At 51.8% G+C, this 21888-nt stretch overlaps 2 protein-coding genes and 1 long non-coding RNA gene across 6 annotated transcripts; 2 read left to right on the forward strand and 1 right to left on the reverse strand.

Moving 5' to 3' along the window:
• The first annotated feature begins 943 nt into the window (after positions 1-943).
• On the forward strand, positions 944-7280 carry RPS9 (ribosomal protein S9). The gene is made up of 5 exons (XM_047836499.1): positions 944-1024; positions 1264-1385; positions 1622-1744; positions 5981-6167; positions 7026-7280. Exons 2-5 carry the CDS (start codon positions 1289-1291, stop codon positions 7201-7203), a joined length of 585 nt encoding a protein of 194 aa, XP_047692455.1. The 5' UTR covers positions 944-1024; positions 1264-1288; the 3' UTR covers positions 7204-7280.
• On the reverse strand, positions 7274-14037 carry LOC125153379 (leukocyte immunoglobulin-like receptor subfamily B member 3). 3 transcript variants are annotated; one of them, XM_047836485.1, is made up of 12 exons: positions 13635-14037; positions 13394-13429; positions 12943-13175; positions 12498-12797; positions 11983-12264; positions 11390-11689; positions 10863-10898; positions 9823-9939; positions 9390-9438; positions 9271-9311; positions 8997-9049; positions 7274-8283 (listed from the first exon to the last, which is right to left on the reverse strand). In XM_047836485.1, exons 3-12 carry the CDS (start codon positions 13085-13087, stop codon positions 8092-8094), a joined length of 1515 nt encoding a protein of 504 aa, XP_047692441.1. In that variant the 5' UTR covers positions 13088-13175; positions 13394-13429; positions 13635-14037; the 3' UTR covers positions 7274-8091. The 3 variants fall into 3 exon arrangements, with proteins under 3 accessions (XP_047692441.1, XP_047692440.1, XP_047692439.1); XM_047836484.1 differs by having other exon boundaries at positions 9390-9435; positions 12943-13227; XM_047836483.1 differs by having other exon boundaries at positions 12943-13227.
• On the forward strand, positions 9802-20114 carry LOC125153389 (uncharacterized). Of its 2 annotated transcripts, none has more exons than XR_007147473.1 (3): positions 9802-9925; positions 18906-18987; positions 19875-20114. It is a non-coding gene; the product is annotated as an uncharacterized LOC125153389 (long non-coding RNA). The 2 variants fall into 2 exon arrangements; XR_007147472.1 differs by having other exon boundaries at positions 19981-20114.
• The last annotated feature ends 1774 nt before the right edge of the window (positions 20115-21888 follow it).

Consider the following 21888-nt stretch of genomic DNA (forward strand, 5'->3'; position numbering starts at 1 on the left):
ATGACCACCATCTGCATGGGGATGTTTACTGGATGCATCATACAGTGATGTTCCTCTACTAAGATTGTAAGAAATGCAGATAAATGACGAGCACTGGGTGTTCTATGTAAGTGATGAATCACTAAATTCTACTCCTGAAACTGTTATTACACTATATGTTAACTAACTTGGATTTAGATAAAATTTAAAAATAAAATAAAGAAATATGGATAAGTTAAGGTGTTAGGTTAATTCCCAGAGTCCCAAAGAATTGGGAGAGGCACGATTCATCTTAGGACATGTCGCTTCATGGCGCGTTTTTACACACTGAAGGTTTCGGCAACCTGCGTTAAGATTTTATTTTTAGAAAGAGAGCGCGCGCAAGGGAGGAGACAGAGGCTGACTCTGTGCTCAGCGCGAGTCTGACGCGGGGCTCAATCCTGGGAACAGGACCTGACCCAGAAAGAGTGGCATGCTCAATCGACCTCAGCCACCCAGGAGCCCCAGCATTTTAAAATTAAGGTATGTACTTTTTTTTTTTTTTAAGACATAATGCTATTGCCCACGTAATAGACCACAGTATAGTATAAACAGGATTTTTATACCCACTAGAAAACCAAAAAATTCATTCCATTTGCTTTATTGCCATATTCCCTTATTGGTGGTCTGGAATTAATTCTCCAATATCCCCGGGTGTGCCTATAATCCTAGAGCGGGGGTGGCTGCAGCCCAGAGAAGGTGGACATCGCCACTCAGAGGCTCGCTAGCGGGTCCTGTGAGGTGACCGCCCAGCGGCGCAGGACGGTCCTCACTTCCCCGGGGGCGGACGCCGTGACTCCAGTCAAGGACAGACGCGGGCGGCACACTCTGCTCCCCGCCCCGGCCCTACCTGTCCTCTCCGAGTACTTTTCCGCTCGGCACCACCTCTTCTGATTGGTGCAGGCTGGCGGCGTGCGCGCTGACGTCACCAGGCAGCGGCGTTGCTATAAAAGCGAGGCCGGGCCGCGAAGTTTCTCTTTCTCAGCTCTCGGAGGCTACGGTGAGGGTGAGTGTGCTGCCCGGCTCTCTGGTCAGGGTGTGGGTTGCAGGGGCGTAAGGACCTTCCGACATGAAATGAGTATGTTAAGGCGGTCGGAGGTGGTTGGACGGGACTGCAGAGCGGTGGCGCTGGGCGAGCCGGCTTTGGCGGCGTCGCGGGCGGTTCTCGCGAGCCTGCGGCGGCGTTGTGGGACTGCGCAGGCGCCGTGCGCGGCTCTCATAGGCTCGGGTTTCCGTCCCGCGCAGGCACACGCGGATATTCGCGGCCAACATGCCGGTGGCCCGGAGCTGGGTTTGCCGCAAAACCTACGTGACCCCTCGGAGGCCCTTCGAGAAATCCCGCCTCGATCAAGAGTTGAAGCTGATCGGTGAGTAGTGTGACCCGGGTTTCTGTTTCCGGGCCAGGTGGGGCTTGGCCGGCGCGTGGGTGAGGCCGCGCACGTGCTCATTGCCGCGGGCGTTCTCGCGTGAGCGTCCCGCCTCCCCCCCCCCCCCCCCGGAGGTGGGCATGGTTTGGGGTCTGGCGGGGTTGTCCAGCCTTGCGTTTGCACTTGGCGGGGGCGCCGAGCTCGCTCGCCCAGCAACCAGACCCCTCTCTTCGCAGGCGAGTATGGGCTCCGCAACAAACGTGAGGTGTGGAGGGTCAAGTTCACCCTGGCCAAGATCCGCAAGGCTGCCCGGGAGCTGCTGACGCTGGACGAGAAGGACCCGCGGCGGCTGTTTGAAGGTGAGGGAGTGTGCGCGAGCCCACGGGAGGGACACTGGGTGCCGGGCGCCGCCGGCCTCCCTCCCGCCTCTGCTCGTCCGTTGGTCAAAGGTCTGGGCCGAGCGGGGGGAGCCCACCTCTGGCCCTGAGTGGAAGTCATTCGTGGGAAAAGTGGGTCTGGAGCCAAATCCCCCTTTTCTGTAAGCGTGTGACGCGGGGCTCCCCAAGCATTGCCTGCTTTTATAAGGTGGTCAGCGGTGTTTTCCAAAAGCCTGAACGGGAAGGCAGCCTGTAGGGTGATGATTTGGGAAGGGAATGCAGATCATTTGGGAACTTTACCACCTTTCCAGAGCAACAGCTGATTTCAATCACCTTATGATTTTCTTGTTTTTCAGGGTTGTAAGATGGCAATAATGTTAAAGTAGCTGGAGTTTTATTTTTCTGAGTTTTTTAGATTTGTTACTTAATCTGCAGGACAGCTTCCTAGGGGTAGCTTATGATACATTTTACAGGTGATCCTCTCATAGTGGGTCCAGACAAACTCAGTGATGGGGTGGACTGAGAAGAGTTTCCAGGAAGCTTAGAGAACATGACCAACAGTTGAAACAGTATCTGAATGTGAAAGAAGTCAGTATCCATCCCACGATGGCTTGTGAAAGCTTCTGTCACAAGTGTACAGGTCACTTGCTCTGTGTTAACTCCTAAAGTTAGGCCGCCTGGAAGCTCTCCTCCTGATACTGCTTTTGGCCTGAGCTCGGGGACACTTGGTTTATAGGGGGGGGCTGGGAATCATGTTTTGCTTGTTTCTAAATTTTTGATTTCCAATCTATAGCTGAGAAGGAAACTGCTTTTACATTTGAGCCTTCACCATTGTGGTTGGGCGGTCAGTCATATTAGAGGTTGAGAAAGCTCTGGAGCTTGTTTAACCATCACCGATAGATCACGTGATCATGAAAATTCCGGAATCCCCAACCCTGTGGATGCCTGGGTGGGACTTGATCTAAAAGTCTTTGTGGAGCCAGCCAGTTAATTGAGGGCAGAGGGACTTTCTGAAGATCAAGCTACTCCAACCCATGGTCAGATACGCAGTCCTGTGGCTGACCGGGCAGGTGAACCCAGAGTATTTGTGGTTTCCCGTGGCAGAAGTGGACTTTACTGGGGAAGGCAGCCCATAGGTTTGTAGGCATTTAGTAAACGAAGGTGTTTAGCCCGACTGGACAGGAAGAGCCTGCAGGCTCTCTGCCTATCCCTGGAGGTGTTTGTCACTGGTCCAGCCTGGGGTCTAGCCTTCCCCACTAAAGGCAAGTGACTGGGTGAGAAAGTGTTCTGATATTTATTAAAAAGGCTTTGACTCTTAAACTAGTTGCAGCCAGCACTTGGCTGGGAGCGGTTTGTGGCTCCATCCCCATGGCAGCTATAAAGAAACAGGTATAACATCCATTTTTCAGATCAGAAACTAAGGCATTTTAATGCTTGCTTCGTGCCATTAGGACGAGGAAAGGCCTTTTAATGATAGTGGTTTTATTTTACGTAGAAATTTCTAAGATTCTAAAATTGATGTCAAGTTTCTGTTCTCTAGCATGAGGACAAAAAAGGCAAAAAGTATCCTAGCTGGTAGATAATCCCAAACTAGCTTTTGTGTGGGGGCATTTTTTGTATTAATATTTGAATAATGTCTTTTTTTAACCAAGGTATAATTCACAGACTATATGTGGTTTTTAGATGTGTGGCATGATTCAATATTTCTGTGTACCATGAAATAATCATAATAAGTGATGTAGTTCATTTCTGTCACTATCTGTAGCTTAAAGTTTTCTTGTAATGAGATCTTTTAAGATGTACTCCATTGGTGCAGCAACTCTTGACTCAGGGTTGTGAATTCTAGCCTCACGTGAGGTGCAGATATTACTTTAGAAATAAAGTCTTAAAGATGTGCTCTCTTGACAACTTTCTCGTATACAGTGAGTATTCTAACTGGAATGTGGTACTTTTTGACCACATTCACCCGCTGCCCCTGTGACTCCGGCAACCACCATAATGTGCTCTGAGTCTGCGAATTTGGGGTATTTCTGTTGATGGTAGCTTTGTGTGGATTCCATGTATAAGTGAGATCATGGCCTTTGTCTCTGATTGACTCCACTTGGCATGGACCTTGGGGTCTGTCCGTGCTGTTGCAGGTGCTAAGATTTCATTCTTTTTTATGGCTGAGTAATCGCCCGCTTTGTGGGTGCCGCATCTTTTACCTGTTCAGCTGTCATTCGGTGAACACTTAAAGTTGTTTCCATGTCTTGGCCACTGCAAATAATGCTACAGAAAGCGTGGGGGGGAGCTTCCCTTTTCCAGTTAGCGGATTCGTTTTCTTTGGATAAATATCCAGAAGTGACATTGCTATGTCATCATAGTTCTGGTTTTGACTTCTGAGGAAACTCCATCCTGTTTTCCAGACTGGCTGCACCAATCTCACATTCTCTTTTAAATTTAACGTTTGTTCATTTTTGAGAGACAGAGCATGAGCAGGGAAGGGGCAGAGAGAGGGAGACACAGAATCCGAAACAGGCTTCAGGCTCTGAGCTGTCAGCACAGAGCCCAACGCAGGGCTCGAACTCACGAACTGCGAGATCCTGACCTGAGCCAAAGTCGGGTGCCCAACCAACTGAGTCACCCAGGCGCCCCTACACATTCTCACCAACAGTGCACGAGGGGAGGGTTCCCTTTCTTTACATTTTCACAGACTGTTTTTTTGTCTTTGATACTGTTTTTGGCAGGTGTGAGGTGACATCACTGTCGTTTTGATTTGCATTTCCCTTTATCCTGAGAGAGCACAAGCCAGGGGAGGGGCAGAGAGGGAGAGAATCCCAAGCAGGTTCTGTTATCAGCACGCAGCTGGCTGCAGGGCTCAGTCCCACAAATCGTGAGATCATGACCTAAGCCAAAATCAAGAGTCAGAGGCTGAATCAATTGAGCCACCCAGGCACCCTGGTATCATGGATATTGTAACAATACTTCCAAACCATAGGCATGGAATACCTTTCTATTTTAATGTTTTAGGGGTTTTTTTGTTTTTGTTTTTTTGATGGTGGGGGGAGCACAGGATCTGAAGCTGACTCTGCACTGACAGCAGAGACCAATGTGGGACTCAAATCCATGAGCCATGAGATTATGACCTGAGCCAAAGTCAGATGCTCAGCGAATTGAGCCACCCAGGCACCCCTGTTGATGTTTTTGTAAATGGGAAAATATCCTATCTTAGGTTGAGTATTCGTTAGAGTGAAGAACGAAGCCATACTAGGACTTGGGATGTTGGGAAAGGTAGAGTGTGTTTCTCCATTTTGATCGTCTTTCTCCATTAGCTGTGCTAGAAAGACTGCAGTTTTCCAGGGGCAAGGGGTCATGATGCCAAGAATCCGGGATAGTACAGAGAGCTTCCTTGAATTGTCTTGCTCTAATTAATGATAAGGTCACTTGACGAGAAGTGAAACTAACCCTTTTTAAGGAAAAGCAAAGTTGGGCTTTTACCCCAGTGTCACGGTGTTAGGCTATGAGCCTGTGTGAGTATGAACTCTGGGGACAGGGTTTGCCTCCGGGATCCCAAGTCCTGGCCGCTGTGGAGTGGTCAGGGGCTGTGGGCAACTTGCAAGGCCTCCTGCGCCTGGGGGTTACTGGCAGAAGGGCATGACTTCATGCCATTGTTGGCATGAACACACCATAATTTCTCAGCAGGAAACCACAGATAGAATGGTAGAGCATATGACATACTCCTTAAACGTGTGCCCAGTCTGAGGCTTCTAGGGCCTAGAGGCTAAGTGCTGACAGCCCTATGTTGTCAGGGAAGGCGGTTGAGCCTCAGATTTGACTGACTAGTAGCGGTTTCTTGACTCCAGCAGGTTAGGTCTTGACCGCTGCGCTTCATTGTGGGAATAATGGGTTAGCAGCCGCAGCACCTAGTCTTTGGGGGCGGTGGGGAGTGGTTAAGTCCTCTGGCAGGATTGTCTCGTTACTCTCCTGACAGCTCACGGAAGGTTCTGTTCCTTGTTTCAGAGAACAGAGGTGGGTGTGGTCACCTGCCCTCCTTGGTAAGACAGGTAGGTATTGCGTGGTTGTGAGGATTATAGGAGCCACACTGTGGCCACTGTGTTGGATCTTACATCAGTCACGGGCCCTGCTTCCCACTCACATCCCACCTCCATGCTAGGGAGCTCCCAAGAAGTCTGAAGTGAGCCGGAAGCCCGAATGTGTGCTTCTTTCCCCTCCTACCAGGTAACGCTCTGCTGCGGCGCCTCGTGCGCATTGGGGTGCTGGACGAGGGCAAGATGAAGCTGGATTACATCCTGGGCCTCAAGATCGAGGATTTCTTGGAGAGGCGCCTGCAGACCCAGGTCTTCAAGCTGGGCTTGGCCAAATCCATCCACCATGCCCGCGTGCTGATCCGCCAGCGCCATATCAGGTACTCCCTCTGGGCTCCCGGAGTCTCTCTTCCACCCCATCCTCTCCTCTGGTGGTTGCCCTCGCTGAGTTTGCTGTCCTTACCTCCTGTGCAGCCCTCGGAGGTGACGGGTGTGAACATACCTTGAGGGTACAGGTTGACCCAAGCAGAGAGCTCATGGGGTGCTGGGGGACAGCCTCATCCTCCCCCTAGCCCAGCGCAAGGGTCACTGCGGCCTGAGCCGTACACCTTGTGAAGGCTTCTGCAGGCGTGCAGGCAGCTGGACAGGTAACCGCTCTGGGTGCGCCCAGCTGGCTTGAGTGGGTTCGTGGGTTCGGCTGTCTGTTGGGCCCCCCACCTGGTGACCGTCACGTTCTTGCACAATGTGGGCGTTAATTTGGTAAGCTCGCCTCAGTCCATGGTCTGATGCTCAAGTGCCAGGGACTGCAGGGGTCTGGCTGGCTCCAGGTGGCAGCTGTCAGGGCAGAAGGGTTCTGTATCTGGGTGCTCTGTTTGCCCTCTGTCGGGTTCCAGAGAACCTGGACGGGTGGCTGCTTGAAGGACTGTGATGCTGCATCTCAGGTACTACACCTGAAGCTCAGTTGAGTTTTAAAAATCAGATCCTGGAATTGCTGCCATGTTGCCTTCTTACTTAGTGGTCACATGTGGGGTCTACTTGTGAATGTTTCCATTTCTGTAAGATGCGAACAGGAAAAACTCTCTCCTGCGATGCTCTGACGCCCTCCTGATCGCACAGGCGCTGTGGGGTCAGTGTGGCTGCAGCACCCACTCTGCCGGCTGCAGAGTCGAAGCAGAGAGTAGGGTCTCATCCTGCTGGGATCCTTTCCCCCCTCCCCTCACCTGCCATCCCCCCTCCAGGGTCCGAAAGCAGGTGGTGAACATCCCATCCTTCATTGTCCGCCTGGACTCCCAGAAGCACATCGACTTCTCCCTACGCTCTCCATACGGGGGTGGCCGCCCTGGTCGCGTGAAGAGGAAGAATGCCAAGAAGGGCCAGGGTGGGGCTGGAGCCGGAGATGACGAGGAGGAGGATTGAGCCCACCTGCCCCACCGCTGGGCTATGGATTGCCTAGTTTTCTAGTCAGATAATAAAACAGAATCAACCCTTTGGAACTGGTGTTTATTGATGGGTCTGTTCTCCTTCCTTCTCTGAACACACAGGCTTCTGTGGTGGGAAAAAGCTCAGGCTTCCTCATCCTAGCAAGTTCACGCTTGGAGCATTGCCTCTTGCTTAGAGGGGCCTGGGGAGCCTACCAGCTGGGGGTCCTTGTTGGGGTAGGGGAAGTACACCCCACTCATGTCTGCTGCTGGGAGCCAGCTGTTTGCATTGGGGTTGGGTGGAGTCCTTTCCTGGCAGAGAAGTAGTGAGTGGGGGTCGGGGGTGGGCGCAAAGAGCTGAACGTGGGGTCACTGGTGGAGACGAACTGCTGTAGTTGGGTTTTGGTAGGAAGCCCTTGAGAAGGTGAACAGACTGATTTCAAAGCTCATTTTGGTGGGGTTGGGAAGTGGGTGAGTCCTAATTAGGGGCCTGTGGGAAAGGACATTTAAGACCCAGCTTCGCAGTGACGGTCCTGGGAGGCTGCCTGGCTGCCACGAAGCCTACAGAAAGTCCTGAGTAGTCATATCCTAGTGCTGGTTGGTAGGCCCTGCCCTTCCCCCACCACCAGGGTTACCACTTGGTGGTCTTGGCATTTGCATGGGAATCCTTGGAGTCAGGGTCACTTACAGGAACCCTAAGGTCAGCTGTATGGTGATGGGAATTCCTGGAAGCAGTTTCCACAAGGTCCCAGTAGTTGGGTCCTTGTCCTGCCTCCAGGCTGGGTGGGATCAGGTAGTACCCACTGTGGGCAGCTCCTTTTCCCTCCAGGCTCCCTGCAGGAGACCTCGCAGACCCCTGGAGTGTGGGGTGTGGGTCCTGCTTGGGCTAGCGGATGGCCAGAGATGCATACACACTGGGCTCTGCTGGAGGCTCTTCTTGGGAGGAAGCGGGTCCACTTGTCACCCGCCTGAGGGTCAGGCAGTTGAGCTGGGCATAGGTCACATCCTGAGGGTCTTCAGAGACCAAGCTGTTGATCTGGGTATAAGTCCCATCTTGGGAGTCTTCAGAGACTACAGCCTGGAGCAGAAGGAGAGGAAAGGCATGTGGCTGGAGCAGAAGAAAGCCTGAGGCCTGGGGAGGAGAGGATGCACCCACGGGGGGGGTCTAAGGCCCTGTTAGACACCGTGAGGGATGGTCTTGAGCCCCCCTTGCCCTCCTTCAGTTTGTATCTGGGGGAGGAGGGCTGTTGGGGTCCAAAATGCCTACTGCCTGGACACAGCTGGTACGTGGATGGTTGGCCCCTGGAATCTGGTGCTGGGGGAGGGCAAGGCTGGAGGTAGGAATTGAGTGTGGCCATCAACGTGGATGGACAGGCCCCCACGCCCCCACAGGGGGTTCAGCCCGTTGGCCAGGGAGAATCGCGTGAACAGCCGTGGCTGTGGGTGGGACAGATGGGGAAAGACTGAACAGAAAGAGGACTGAGCTAAGCTGCAGGACCACTTTGTGTAGGTTTTAGGAGGTGCCGCCTCTGGGCCTCTACTGGCCCAGGGCCTGGATTTCAGCCCTTTGTGCAGGGCACAAGCAGCCCTAAACTCCAACCCTGCCCCCTTGACCTGAGTGTCCCCAACAGCTCGACAGAAGAGACCAAGGACCCTGAGGTTGTAGCCGCCCAGAGAGTGGCGTGCTTCCAGAAGGGAGAGGCTGCGGGCTGCCAGGTGGAGTGTCTCTGCTGGATTTGTCACATGAACAGAGAGGCAGGGGTGCCCTGGTCAGCACCACAGGGAGCCCACCTGGCTGTCCAGCTGTGTGTCCTCTTCAGCCTGTGTGTCTTTCATGACAGCATCTGGTAGGGACAGAAAAAGGCGGTCCCATCTCTTGCCAAGATCCCTTGAGATCTTGTATGGCAGGAGCCCAGAGAAGATCAGTGATGTTACCAGGCCACAAGGTGATCAGATGCTCTCTCACACCCGAGCCCAGGACCCTCTCCCAATCCACGGCCTCCACTGCCCACCCACATTCTCTGGGCCCGCCTCCTCCCCAGGGTGGCCCCACACTTCCCCTTACACAAGTTCTCATCCTGGGCGGCTGTGGCAGCGGGACCGGAGCTGGGGAGAAGACAGGGCTGTTAGGCGGCAGTGAGGGGGCCACCAGCTGGTGAGAGTGGGGTCTCGGAGAGGTCTTACCTCCCACGCAGGCCTTCATCCTCAGGCGCTGGGATTGTGGCTGCTGCTGCTGCGGGGAGTTGGAAATCAGCCTCCGGCACCCCACCGTGGAACCCTCCCCTGGGCCTGCCTTAAGCTGAGGATCTCAGAACTGGAAAGATTATAATCCCCTCCCATCACCGTACAGAATTCAAAACAAAGACGTTCCAAACAAAAAACAAAACTTGGATGTTTTTTCAAGCATTTCATAAATTTGAGAAGGCAAAAAATTAAAATATTTACACGTATGCTCACATGTACTCCTCTCTCCAGACTTTCTCACTGGGCGATGCTGGAGTTCTACGCTGGCCTTTCCCGCGTCTGGTTTCCCTCTGGCTGGCGCCCTGAGCCACTCTCCATCCACCCACAGGAGAGGCACCACCCCCTGGGGCTGGTCACCCCCGTCCCTTCTCACCCGGCTTCCTGCCTTTGCCCTGACGCCGGCGACGGACGAGGAGGACGACGAGGAGGCAGAGCAGCAGGACGAAGGCCCCCGCGGCCCCGATGAGGACGTACAGGTACCGGTTGGGACCTTGGGCAGAGCCACACCGTGAAGGAGCCAGTGATGCCATTTAACTGGGCGCCTGCTGTGTGCCAGGCACGTGCTGGGCTCTGGGCATTCACCTCTGACCCTGTCAAGGGTCACGCAGCAGGGGACTGCCGCCCCCTCCCCCCCCTCCACAGACAGGAAAGTGAGGCACAGGGAGGCTGATCACGTGTCCCAGGTGGCCCAGAGTGGAGGCGGCAGGGCTGGGACTGGAACCCGGGCTGTGGGTTTCCTAATGGGATTTTGGGTTTTTTCCATGCTGTCCCCTTACCCCTCCCCCACTGGCAGAACACCAGAGTGGAGACCTGTTCACCAAACCCAATCTGCGCCCCGCCCAAGCCCAGATCTGTCTCCCACTGTGCACAGGCCCAACACCCCTTGGGGGCCTGTGTGGATGTGCCGTGTGTGTGTGTGTGTGTGTGTGTGTGTGTGTGTGTGTGTGTGTGGACACGCATCCACAAGGGCAGGAGGGAGGGCTCTCCCCTTCCAGAGCTCTAAAAGGGGCCATGCTGAGGGCGTTCACTAGAATCTCTCAGTGGGCCTGTTGTGCTGACAGTTAGCCATGGGTCTCGGAAAGGGACGGACTTGTCCAGGATCCCACAGCGGGGGAGAAGCAGATCTGGGCCTGAACCTGATTTCCAAGCCTTGCTCTCTCCCCGACTGCACAGCAACTCTCGGGCTGAGCCCCCGTTGCCGTCTGTGGGGGTGAACTCAGACACCTCCTGTGTGTGCCCACGCCCCCCACCCTGCCGCACCCCACACACAGTGCAGCCACCTTCTTGCCCTTTGCAATCAGAGGACTTGTCTCGGTGAGAAGGAGCTTCTCAGGCCATAATCTCAGGAAGAGACTGAGGCAAGCCTAGACTGAGCTCCTCCCACCCACATCTCCCAACAGAGACTCCACTTACCCCTCCATGGGGTGACTGGTGCATCCTCAGAGCCTCCTGGGGACCAGGAAAGAGAGGTAAGGAGGGGTGTTCTATGCTCCCCACTTCAGGGTGCTGGTCCCCCAGGTGGGAGCCCACCTTTCCCTCCGCCATCTGGCCCAGACTCAGAGCCCCCCGGAGCCCCGTGGTCACCCCTGACACGAGCCATGCCAGAGATGGTGATCTTGGTCCCCCCAGGGATCCACGCCTCTGCTAGTCCCCCACTCTCGTGTTGGTGTCTCTCGGTGAGGAGCTCTTAGGACTGGAGACTGGAGGAGGATGGGGGTGGTCGGCCTCTGGCCTCACCTCCCTCCTTTCTGTCAGGACCTCAGCAGGCAGGGTAGGAGGCAGGGATGGGGGTTGCTGTGACCATCCCTCTGAGAGCTGAGGTTCCTGTCTGCCGCTCCCCTCCTTCTGTGACCCCCTGACTCCCGTCCCAGCCTAGCATTTCTCCGTTGACAGGTCCCTGACCACGACGACACACAGGGGACAGGACTGGGGCCCCTCACCTGAGACCAGCAGCTCCAGGGGGTCACTGGGGTGTGACAACAGGTAGGGGGAGGTGCTGGATGAGGCGTAGCACCTGTAGGTCCCCTCATGGTCTGAGGTCACAGGACTCATGTTGAAGTTGACCTGATAAGGTGCAGTTGTGTCCTGCAGACGAATGTGCTGGGGAGGAGCAGGTGACCCCTCCTTGGACAGGTAGAAGGTGTCGAGCCAGATTTCCGAGCGACACTGTAGGGTCACATTCTCTCCCCAGGACACTGAGGGCCCCGGCTGGGCCGAGAGGGATGGTTTCCTGTATAGGCCTGCGGGAGGAAAATTCATGACCTGTATAGATCTGCTTCCCCCTTCACACACCCTTGACCCTGAGCTGGGTGATGACTGTCCTCTCTGCTGGGACTCTGTGTGCCCCGTCTCAGTTCCTCTTGTCTCTCTGATGGGTGTCCTTTGTTTCCTTGGCCTTCACTGTCCCTTTCTCTGTCCCTGTTCCTAGACTCCATCTCAGCCTCTGCTCCTTATCCTGGACCCTATCACCCCTAGCGGTGACCATGGCCCCGACACCCTGAGCAGACAGAAATATGGGGAGTGGGTCTCTCACCTGTGATGAAGATGTCCAAGGGGACACTGGGGGCCGACCACGTGGAGGAGAGGTTGTGTCCACCGTAGCATCTGTACCGGCCCCTGTGGGTGATGCTCACAAGGCCGAGGGGGAAGTTGGGGCTGGGCTGCCCATCTAAACGCACGGGAGGTGTGAGCCCCTCATCCTTCATCAGAGCGAATGTGTCAAATCCAGCCTCAGAGTGACACTGGAGGGTCAGGTTGTCTCCAGGCTGCACCAGCGAGCCCGGCTGGGCTGAGAGGGTGGGCTCCCTGTAGGCGCCTGGACGGGAGGGGACAGAGGCACCAGGGGATGCACACCCCACGTTGGCCCCAGGGCCTGAGGCGAGGCTCTCATGAGCACCCCCCCCTCCACCATAGCTTCCGTGTGTCGTCTGACTTCAGGAGGCCAGTGCCCCACCCACTTTCTATCACCCCCAAGGCCCCACTGGGCACTCGGCTTAGGTCAGTCATTTGGGCCCAGGAAGTAGGTGGGGCAGGGCAGGGGCCCCTCACCTGTGACCTGAAGGTGCAGAGGGTCACTGGGGAGTGACCACGCATACGGATAGGAAGCTGGAGAAACGTAGCACCTGTAGGTCCCCCCATGAGAGGTGCTCACGGGGCCCACAGGGAACAGTGCCTGCCTCTTCTCACGAGGGAACTTCAATTCCAGGTGTCGGGGCGCGTCAGCTCCCCCCTCCTTCAGCAGACGGAAGGTTTGCCATGGATGTGGTGAGCTACAGGAGAGGGACACGTTCCCTCCTGAGGCCACCACAGGGCCTGGGATGGCTGAGAGGGAGGGTGGGTTGTACACTCCTGAGGGAGAAGGAGGGGCAGTGTTAAAGGGGCCATCGCCCCACGTACCCCAGTGTGGACAGTGAGCGAGAGTCCCCTGAGGCCACACTCTGTTCCCTTCCACCTGGAGGAGGGGCCCCAGGGGAGGGGCCAGCTTCTGCCTTACCTGTCACCACCAGGGGCAGGAGGTCACTCCGCTGTGACCAGCCGTTCCTGCTGTGATATTGACACTGGTATCGCCCTGCATTGTGCGGACTCATGAATCCAAGGGAGAGACTGGCCTTGTCGCTGGACTCCTGTGAGATCTCCATGGACGTGGGTTCAGAGACCCTCTCTTTATACAGATAGTAGACATCAGCCTGCAGAGATGCCTGACACCAGATGGTCACAGGGGTCCCCCTGGTGACATTGGGGCTGGGGTCAGCCCTGATGGAGGGTTTGGGAAGGTACCCTGGAAAGGAGTCAGATGGGGAATTGCAAGGGTGCCCTTCTCCCCTGTTTCCCACCTGTCACCCCAAGGCCCCTCCCGGACTGGTCACCATCAGCCCAGACCCTCTGTGCCCCCCAGCTGCCCAGCGGGTTGTTGGGTGGAAACAGGAGGTCTGGGGAGCACTCACTTGCCTGTACCTGGTCCCACGGACCCCGACACAGCCCTGGAAGAGAGTTCCCTGTGAGAGTGTCCCCCCACCCGCATGTAGCTGTTCCAGGCCCAGTCAGGTCCAATGACCACGGGGGTCACTCTCTGGCCCCCAGAAGTCCTGCCCCCAACATGCCTCCCAAGTCCTGAGGTCTCTCAGGGCCCAGGGCCTGGGGGCAGGGTGGGAGCCACCCATCCCTCCTCTTGTCCAGAAAGCTCACCGAGACACAGAAGGGCGGTGAGGGTCTGGGTCCTGACGTTGCCTCCCATGGTCCCAGCGGTGCAGACAGCTTAAAAGTCCTCAGAGTCCACAGGACAGACACATGCACAGGGTGTGACATGGCCCAGGCTCTGTGGTCCCCATCATGGGTTCCTCACGAGAGGCCTTACAGGAAGGGGAACACCCCCTCCGGGGCCTTGCTCTGCTCTCCCTGAAGGACGCCCGACAGCAGAGGCCCTGCGACCTTTCAGACCAGATGTGAGTCTCACCAGACCCCACGCGGCCCTGCCGCTCTGCCTGTTTCCCGCCAAGCCCAAGTCCAGAGAGTGACTCTGGTCCCAGAAGCCAAGGTCGGGGAGGGTGGGCCGGACCTGGGAGCCGGCCGAATTTCAGTTCCAGTTTTGGCTGTGTCTCTTACAGAGGCTGTGTGATCTGGGTGAGACACTTCCCTTTCCTGAGTTCCGTAAATGCAAATTTTCTTCCTTCCTTCCACCACCCTGTCTGTCAATCATTCCGTGTTTACTGAGTAGTTACCATGTCCAGTCATGGCACCAGGCATTGGAGAATCATTGATGAGGCTGACAGAGTCCTTCCTTCCCTGGACTCATGGGGCTCTGATTAGTGACAACAGACAATACAAATATTCAGGTAGGAAAGAAACAATTCTGTTTTCGGTCTTACAGGACTGTTCCAGGTTGGAACTAAAAAGAAAACAGATTTGGGGGGGGGGGGGGGTGCTTGGGTGACTCAGTAGTAGTTGGGCGTCCAACTTCGGCTCAGGTCAGTATCTCACAGTTCATGAGTTTGAGCCCCTCGTCGGGCTCTGTGCTGACAGCTTGGAGCCTGGAACCTGCTTTGGATTTTGTGTCTCCCTCTCTCTCTGCCCCTCTCCCACTTGTGCTCTGTCTTTCTCTCTCCCTCAAAAATAAATAAACATTAAATAAAGAAAAAAGAAAAAACAGGGAACCATGAGATTCGATAACAGGTAGATGTCATACAACCTGTGGTCCCTCTGGGGTATGGAGGGACAGAAGGCAGGAACCAGGGGTAGCAGAAATGGGAGTGAAGGGCATCCTCAACTAGAAAGATCTTGAGCTGTTCTCAGAATTGAGAGCAATCAGGAGGAGGCCAGGGCCTTGTCACACAGGAGTCTGATAATCACGCCAGCCTTAGAGAGTTCATCTTTAAAGCAGTGGGAAGATTTTAGCCAGCAGACAGTATGAACGGGTTTCTGTTTGGAAAAGACACTGTAGGAAATAAAATGTGGGAGGGCTCTGTTGAGAATTAGTTGTATTGATAATCAGTAGTGAAACCCCAGCACTCATCTGGCTGTGAGATCCCGTATTGATCAGCATTTTAAGTTGTTGATGGGGTTTTTTTCATTGAAGCCTTACAGGAACCTACGACACAAAACACATTTAGAGTTGAGTGAAACGAGCCAGGGCGGCCTCCCAGTCTGGCAGGTGGGAGAGGAGCTGGCCAGGTTCAGACTGGCTGATGGGACAGCCAGACAGAAGGCACAGAATCGTTGAGTTAGCTCAGTTTGTATGCACTCGGGGAGGTGTTGGGTTTGGAGGGTGGGTTTTCTTTGTGGGGCTGGTGGGTTTAGCTCCGGCCAGACGGTCACAGCCTCGCAGATGAGATGGTGCAACGTAGAGCTTCGTAAAGGAGAGGGTGGGAGCGTTTGGAGCCTCACACGGGACCGGACCAGGCAGGGTGATTGGAAGGGTCCCTTGGAGATGGTGGGAGGGAGGAACAGGGGAAGGGGGGCCCAGTGGGAGGAGGAGGAGGGAGGCCGGCGTGGTGATGCACACACGCTTCTTGAGTCTTGCGATGGGTTGGCCGTTAAGAGGGTGCCGAGGGGTGTGGTGGCGTGTATCCGGTGACTGGACGTGAGCGCAAGAGCACGGTGGCGAAGGCTCTTCGCCTTCTGTCTCGTGCCTGGAGGAGCCAGTGAGGCTGCCCCAGGAGGATGATCCAGGGAGAGGAGGGTGTCGGGAGGTCATCGAAGACAGATGGTCATTTCTCCCAAGGCAGCACAGCCCTTCCTCCTGCCCTGGTATTGTGGATTTTCTTTACCCCCAACACTTCCCTTCACTGACTTCCTTCTTCCTGTAAGTCATCACCATCTTCTTTTCATCACCTCCCTTCAGAACATCTGAGTCCTCTCTGCCGCCTCAGGGCCCCGTCCCCTCCATGGGATAGCCTCTCCGTCCCATACTGTGCGTCCCTCTTGCAGGCACTGGGTAAGAGCAGGCGCTGGAGGCAATTCAGAGATTTAATTGAAGCTGAAACACTGTCAGTATTCAGCACATACTTCCCCTTCCTGAGTCTTCTGTTACTCATGGTGATGAGATAGGGGCATCTCCCCTCAGGAGTGCTGTGATGCCTGAGACACACAGGGGCGATTTCACGTGTGGCTTGTCGGCATTCAGGTGACTGCAGTGTCAGAGTTCATATCGTGGGGCCACTTGAAGGCCACACTCCAAACACACCGAAATGCTAGATAAAGATTTGTAAGATGTGTAGCCACAGTGAAAACAAATCAGAGCCAGAAATGCAGCGTGAATCCCTAGACGTAAGCAGAGACCAACGCTGAGTGGGCTTGGTGATGCATCTCAGGGACGGGCCCCAGGACCTGGTTTGCTGTGTCCACGCGGTGATAGGTGGCAAAGCCCCAAAGGAGATACGGGTTCCTGGTGTGAGGCCAGGAGCTCTGAGCCTGCTGCCTGTCTGAATGGGGGCTGCAGTACCCCCACTCACTGATCAGAGGTCATGCCCAGACACGACAGGATGGGCAGGTACCAATGTACACCCACATGTAGCATGAGCTCAGTTTTGAGTGATCCGCGCACCTGCTGGAACCCTAAGCAGAACACTGAGTTTGGGACACCTCCAGATCATAAGTCTGAAGCAGTTGCAAGCTGGTCACTTGTTGAGGCCTTCACAATGCAGGAAAATGGGGGTGATAACTGCTAGGAAGGGGTCAGCTCAGTGGCAAAATGACCGAGTGTACACAATCAACTGTGCCGTGAAAAATAGAGCACAGACCTGGTCACTGAGGGAATTCCCAACCAAGGCAAGGGAGAGAACTTGAAAACTGGAAGGAGACTTAAAACTAAGCATGCTTTAGGTCCTCAGAGGAAGATGAGACATGCGTGATATAAGAAGAGTTGTTCAGTGGAAACAAAGAGGTGCTCCCTAAGGAAATTTCATAGGTCAAAACTCATTAATTGAATGAAGGAACTCAAAAGATCTATTCTCTAACGGATAGAAGATAGCTGATCAGAAAATTGGGGAACTGGGAAACAGAACTCAGGAGGTATTCCAGAATGCAGCGGAACATCATAAAAATAGAAACCCAAAGGATAAGATCTGAGACATGGAGAACAGAATAACCAGGTCCCAAGACACATCTGTCCTTCGTTTTAGGAGGAAACAAGAGAATGGTGAAGTGGCGGTAAGCAGGTGTCATTTTGGAAGTGAAACCAGAAAAGTGGGCAGCACGGGCTGTCAAAGCTGAACTGTGACTGGGAGCTACATCCTCGAAAGCATGCCACACTGTCAGTACCCAAGCAGGGTGATAACCTGCTCAAACAAACATCCACCTTGCCCAGAAGATTCTGTCAGAACCCAGTGTCTCCTGATGTAAAATTCAAAGAAACAAGCAAGTCTCAGTAACACTCAAAGGAAAAAATAATCAACAGACACCAACCCTGAGCTGACCAACCGTCAAAAGCCAGTTTTATAATCAAGCTTCATGAAATAAGGGCAAACACTTGTACAATAAATGGAAAAAATAGACTTCTCCCAGCATAGGAATTATAAGGGGGAAAGAGGAAATTTTAGAAAAAAATTAAGTAACTGAAATAATTCATTGTGTCTAGTGGCAGGATGATGACAGAGGCAGGGGTCCGTGAACTTGAAGACAGAACAAGGGAAGTGCAATCTGAACAGTAGAGGAAAAAAAGATATAAAAAATGAATGCGGGGTGCCTGAGTGGCTCAGTCCATTGAGCGTCCAAGTCTTGATTTCAGCTCAGGTCATGATACTAGGGTCATGGGATCAAGCCCTGAGTCGGACTCTGTGCCGAGCGTGAAGCCTACTTGGAATTTCTCTCTCTTTCTGCCTCTCTCTCCCGCTTGCACTCTCTCTCACTAATGTTTATTTGTTTTTGACAGAGAGAGAGAGACAGACAGACACAGACAGACAGAGCATGAGTGGGGGAGGGGCAGAGAGAGACAGAGACGCAGAATCCGAAGCAGGCTCCAGGCTCCAGGCTCCGAGCTGTCAGCACAGAGCCCAACAACGGGGCTCAAACTCACGGACCGTGAGATCATGACCTGAGCCGAAGTCGGACGCTCAGCCGACTGAGCCACCCAGGCGCCACTCTCTCTCTCTCTCTAAAATAATTTTTTTTTTTAATTTGTGGGGTGCCTGGGTGGTTCAGTGGGTTAAGCGCCTGATTCTTGATATCGGCTCAGGTGGTGGTCTTGCTGCTGTGGTACGAAGCCAAATCAGACCCCACTCTTAGCTTAGCCTGCTTGGGATTCTCTCTCTCTCCCTCTGTCTCTTCCCTCCCCCACTTTCTCGTGTTCTCTTCCTCAAAATAAACAAAATAAAAATCTATCAAAAAAGATTTTTCTTTAAAAAATAAAGGTAAAAAATTAAAATTGAACACAGATTCAGCGATTTGTGAGTCAATGTATATAGTCAATCTTCCAGCAAAAGGAGAATGATACTAATGAAGAAAAAAAGTTTGAAGAAATAAATAGCTGTCCATTTTACAGATTTGTTGAAAGTCATACATTGACATGTACAATGTCCAAGATGATCAGCAAATGCAAAATAGGATGAGCTTTAAGAACCGTGCCCATGCACATCATAATCATAATTCAACTAGTCAAAACCAAAAAAAAAAAAAAAGAGAGAAAGAAAGAGAGATGCCATTTTACATAAAGAGGGAAAACAATTAGAATGATTACAGATTTCATATCAGAAACCATCACAGTCAGAAGATTTTAAAGTTCTGAGAGACAGAGCCAACCTAGAATTCTGGATATATTCTTCAGGAATGGGATTCCTGGGTGGCTCAGTCAGTTGTCTGACCCTTGATTTTGACTCAGGTCAAAATCTCATGGTTTATGGGATCAAGCCCCACGTTGGGCTCTGCACTGGCAGTGCAGGTCCTACTTGGGATTCTCTCCCACATGGCCCTCCCCAACTCATTCTCTCTCTCTCCCTCTCTCTCTCTCGAAATTTTTTTTTAAAGGAATGAGAGCAAAATAAAGTCATTCTTAGAGGAAGGAACATGGGAAGAGTTTGTGACCAGCAGGTCTGCTCCACAAGAAATGGTAAGTTCTTCAGACAGAAGGAATTAATTCTAGAAGGAAGCCGGGAAGTTCAAGAAAAAGAGATGAGAAAAAAAGGTAGATAACTAGGCAAATACATACTTCTTTCCTCTTACATTCATTACCATACGTATGGCTGTTGAAAGCAAAGCCAATAATGTTGTCTCGGAAGCTTTGAATATATGTAGGTGTAATACATACAACACATACAACATGTGAGGGTGAAGGCCCTAGACACTTGTAAGGCTTCTGTGTTTCTCTGAAAGAAGTAAAATATTAACTCTATGTAGAGTCTGTGAAATTAGGTGTGTATAATACCTACAACAGCTACTTTAAAAACAACATATGGAGATACAGAGTTATAGTTACCAATAGGTAAAATGGAATGCTTAGGGGCACCTGGGTGGCTCAGTTGGTTAAGCATCTGACTCAATCTCAGCTCAGGTCTTGATCTCAGGGTCTTGAGTTCAAGCCCCACATTGGGCTCCACCTTGGGTGTGGAGCCTCCTTAAAAAGTAATTAATTTAAAAAGTGGAATACTTAAAAATATACCAAAAAGCCAAAAGAAAGCAGGAGAGGGAAAACTGAAGAACAAACAATAAGAGGGGGACAGAAAGCAAAGAGTAAAATGATAAACCTAAAATCAACCTTATCAATAATTACATTAAATGTAAACGGTGAGAGCACAATTAAATGGCAGAGACTGTAGGACTGGATTAACACCACCATGACCCAACTATGTGCAGTCTACAGGAGGTAAAAGGAGAAAGAATACATTTTGCAAACATTAATCAGAAGTTAAGCTTAAGTAGATTTATTAGTTTCCTATGATTGCTATAACAAATAGCCACACACTTAGTGACTTCCAACAACAAAGATTTGTCTTACAGTTCTGCAGGTCACAGGTACAAAATCACTGGGCTAATGCCAAGGCGTCAACAGTGCCACTTGCTTTTGGTAGCTCTGCAGTGAGAATCTGTCTCCATGCCTTTTCAGCTTCCAGAGGCAGCCTGCAGCATGTGGCTCCTGACCCCTTCCTTCCATCACTGCAGCCTCTTGATTCTGTCCTCACATCCCCCACCATTGGCTCTGACCTTTCGCCTCCCTCTAATAAAAAGCCTGTGAATACATTGGGGTCGTCCAGATAATCAGGTACTTTATTTAGTCACATTTCCAAAGTCTCTTTGGCCTGTAAGGTAACATCCTCACAGGTTTCAGGGACTAGGGCATGGATGTCTTCGGGAATTGGGAGGAAGCAGCAACTTTCTATCCACCAAAGTGGCCATACTCTCCAGGACAGTACAGTAAAAGATACCAGGTGAAGTAGGCTTTGGAACAAGAAAGTTATCAGGGATAAAAAGGTCAGTTCACCAAGAAGATGTAGTAATCCTAATCATGTATGCACAAAACCACAGAGCTTCAAACACAGAAAGCAAAAACTGTCAGAAATGAGAGGACAAGTAAGTAATAGTTACTTGTCAGTAAGTATGGTTACTCAACAGTTATGGTCAGGGATTCCCTTGGTAATTGATAGAGCAAAGAGCAAATCAGCAAGGATATAGAAAACCTTAGCTACACTATCAACCAACTTGACCTAATTGACACAGCACTCAACAGCACAATACACAGTCCTTTCAAGTGCACATGGAGTATTGGCCAAGATAGTTCGTATCCTTGGATACAAAACAAAGCTCAACTGATTTAAAAGAAGCAATATCTTACATCACTTCTTTTCAGACTCTAATGGAATTTAAGTTAAAATCTATTACTATAAAGATAATCTCAGGGCACCAGAGTGGCTCAGTCGGTCAAATTCCTGACTCTTTGATTCAGCTCACCGTGTGATCCCAGGGTTGTGGGATCGAGCCCCATGTTGGGCTCAGTGCTGAGTGTGGAGCCTGCTTGAGATTCTCTCTCTCTCTCTCTCTCTCTCTCTCTCTCTCTCTCTCCCTCTCTCTCTCTCTCTCCCTCTCTCTCTCTCTGTCTCTCTGTCTCTCTGTCTCTCTGCCCCTCTTCCCCACTCATGCTCTCTCTCTCTAAAATAAAAAAATTTTTTAAATAAAAAAAAGATAATCTGGAAAATCTTCAGCTATTTGGAAATTAAACAACACACTTTTAAATAATTCATGGGGCAAAGAGGAGCTCAAGGAAAATTGGAAAATATTTTGAACTGAATGAAAATGAAATCAGCATACTAAACGTTGTGGGATGCAGCTAACACGCGTTTAAGAGGAAAGTATGAGCAATGAGTGTTCATATTTTAAAAAGGGTAGTTTCTAGTCACTAACCTAAGCTTCCATCTTAAGACACAAGAAAAAGAACAACTCACCCCAAAGTGAGCATGATAAAGGGCAGAAGTTGGTGAAACCAAAAATAGAAAAACAGTAACAAAAGCCAATGAAACCCACTGCTGATTCTTTAAAAAGACCAATAAATTGACAATGCCTGGCCAGGCTAATCATGAAAAATGGAAGACACAACTTGCCAAAATCTGGAATGAATGACAGGACATCACTACAAACCACACTGACATTAATAGAATATAAGAGAACACTGCAAACTCTGTGCCCCAAAATTTGGCAACTTGAATGGCTCAACTCTCTCTTTTTCTTTTTTCAGTATAGTTGACATACAATGTTACATTAATTTTAGGTTTACAACTTAGTGATTTGACAGCTTTATACATTATGCTATGTTCACCAAATTATAGCTACCCTCTGTCCCATCACATTGCTATTACAGTATCGTTGGCCATAGTCCTTGTGCTGTGCATTTTATTCCTGTGACTCACTCCACAACTGGAATCCTGTATCTCCCACTCCCCTTCACCCATTTTGCTCATTCCTCCACCCTTCTTCCCTCTGGCAACCATGAGTTTGTTCTCTGTATTTGTAGGTCTAATTC

Source organism: Prionailurus viverrinus, chromosome E2, assembly GCF_022837055.1.
Source record: "Prionailurus viverrinus isolate Anna chromosome E2, UM_Priviv_1.0, whole genome shotgun sequence".
Lineage (NCBI taxonomy): Eukaryota > Metazoa > Chordata > Mammalia > Carnivora > Felidae > Prionailurus > Prionailurus viverrinus.

What these genes read in the sequence shown, in the direction of transcription:
- RPS9 (XM_047836499.1), top strand. Translation starts at nt 1,289, where the DNA reads ATGCCGGTGGCCCGGAGCTGGGTTTGCCGCAAAACCTACGTGACCCCT. An exon ending in CCCGCGGCGGCTGTTTGAAG is followed by an intron (nt 1,745 to 5,980) that starts GTGAGGGAGTGT and finishes CCCTCCTACCAG; the next exon opens with GTAACGCTCTGCTGCGGCGC. An exon ending in ATCCGCCAGCGCCATATCAG is followed by an intron (nt 6,168 to 7,025) that starts GTACTCCCTCTG and finishes TCCCCCCTCCAG; the next exon opens with GGTCCGAAAGCAGGTGGTGA.
- LOC125153379 (XM_047836483.1), bottom strand. Translation starts at nt 13,683, where the DNA reads ATGGGAGGCAACGTCAGGACCCAGACCCTCACCGCCCTTCTGTGTCTC. An exon ending in GTGGGACCAGGTACAGGCAA is followed by an intron (nt 13,228 to 13,393) that starts GTGAGTGCTCCC and finishes ACTCCTTTCCAG; the next exon opens with GGTACCTTCCCAAACCCTCC. An exon ending in ACCAGTCACCCCATGGAGGG is followed by an intron (nt 9,940 to 10,862) that starts GTAAGTGGAGTC and finishes GCTCTGCCCAAG; the next exon opens with GTCCCAACCGGTACCTGTAC.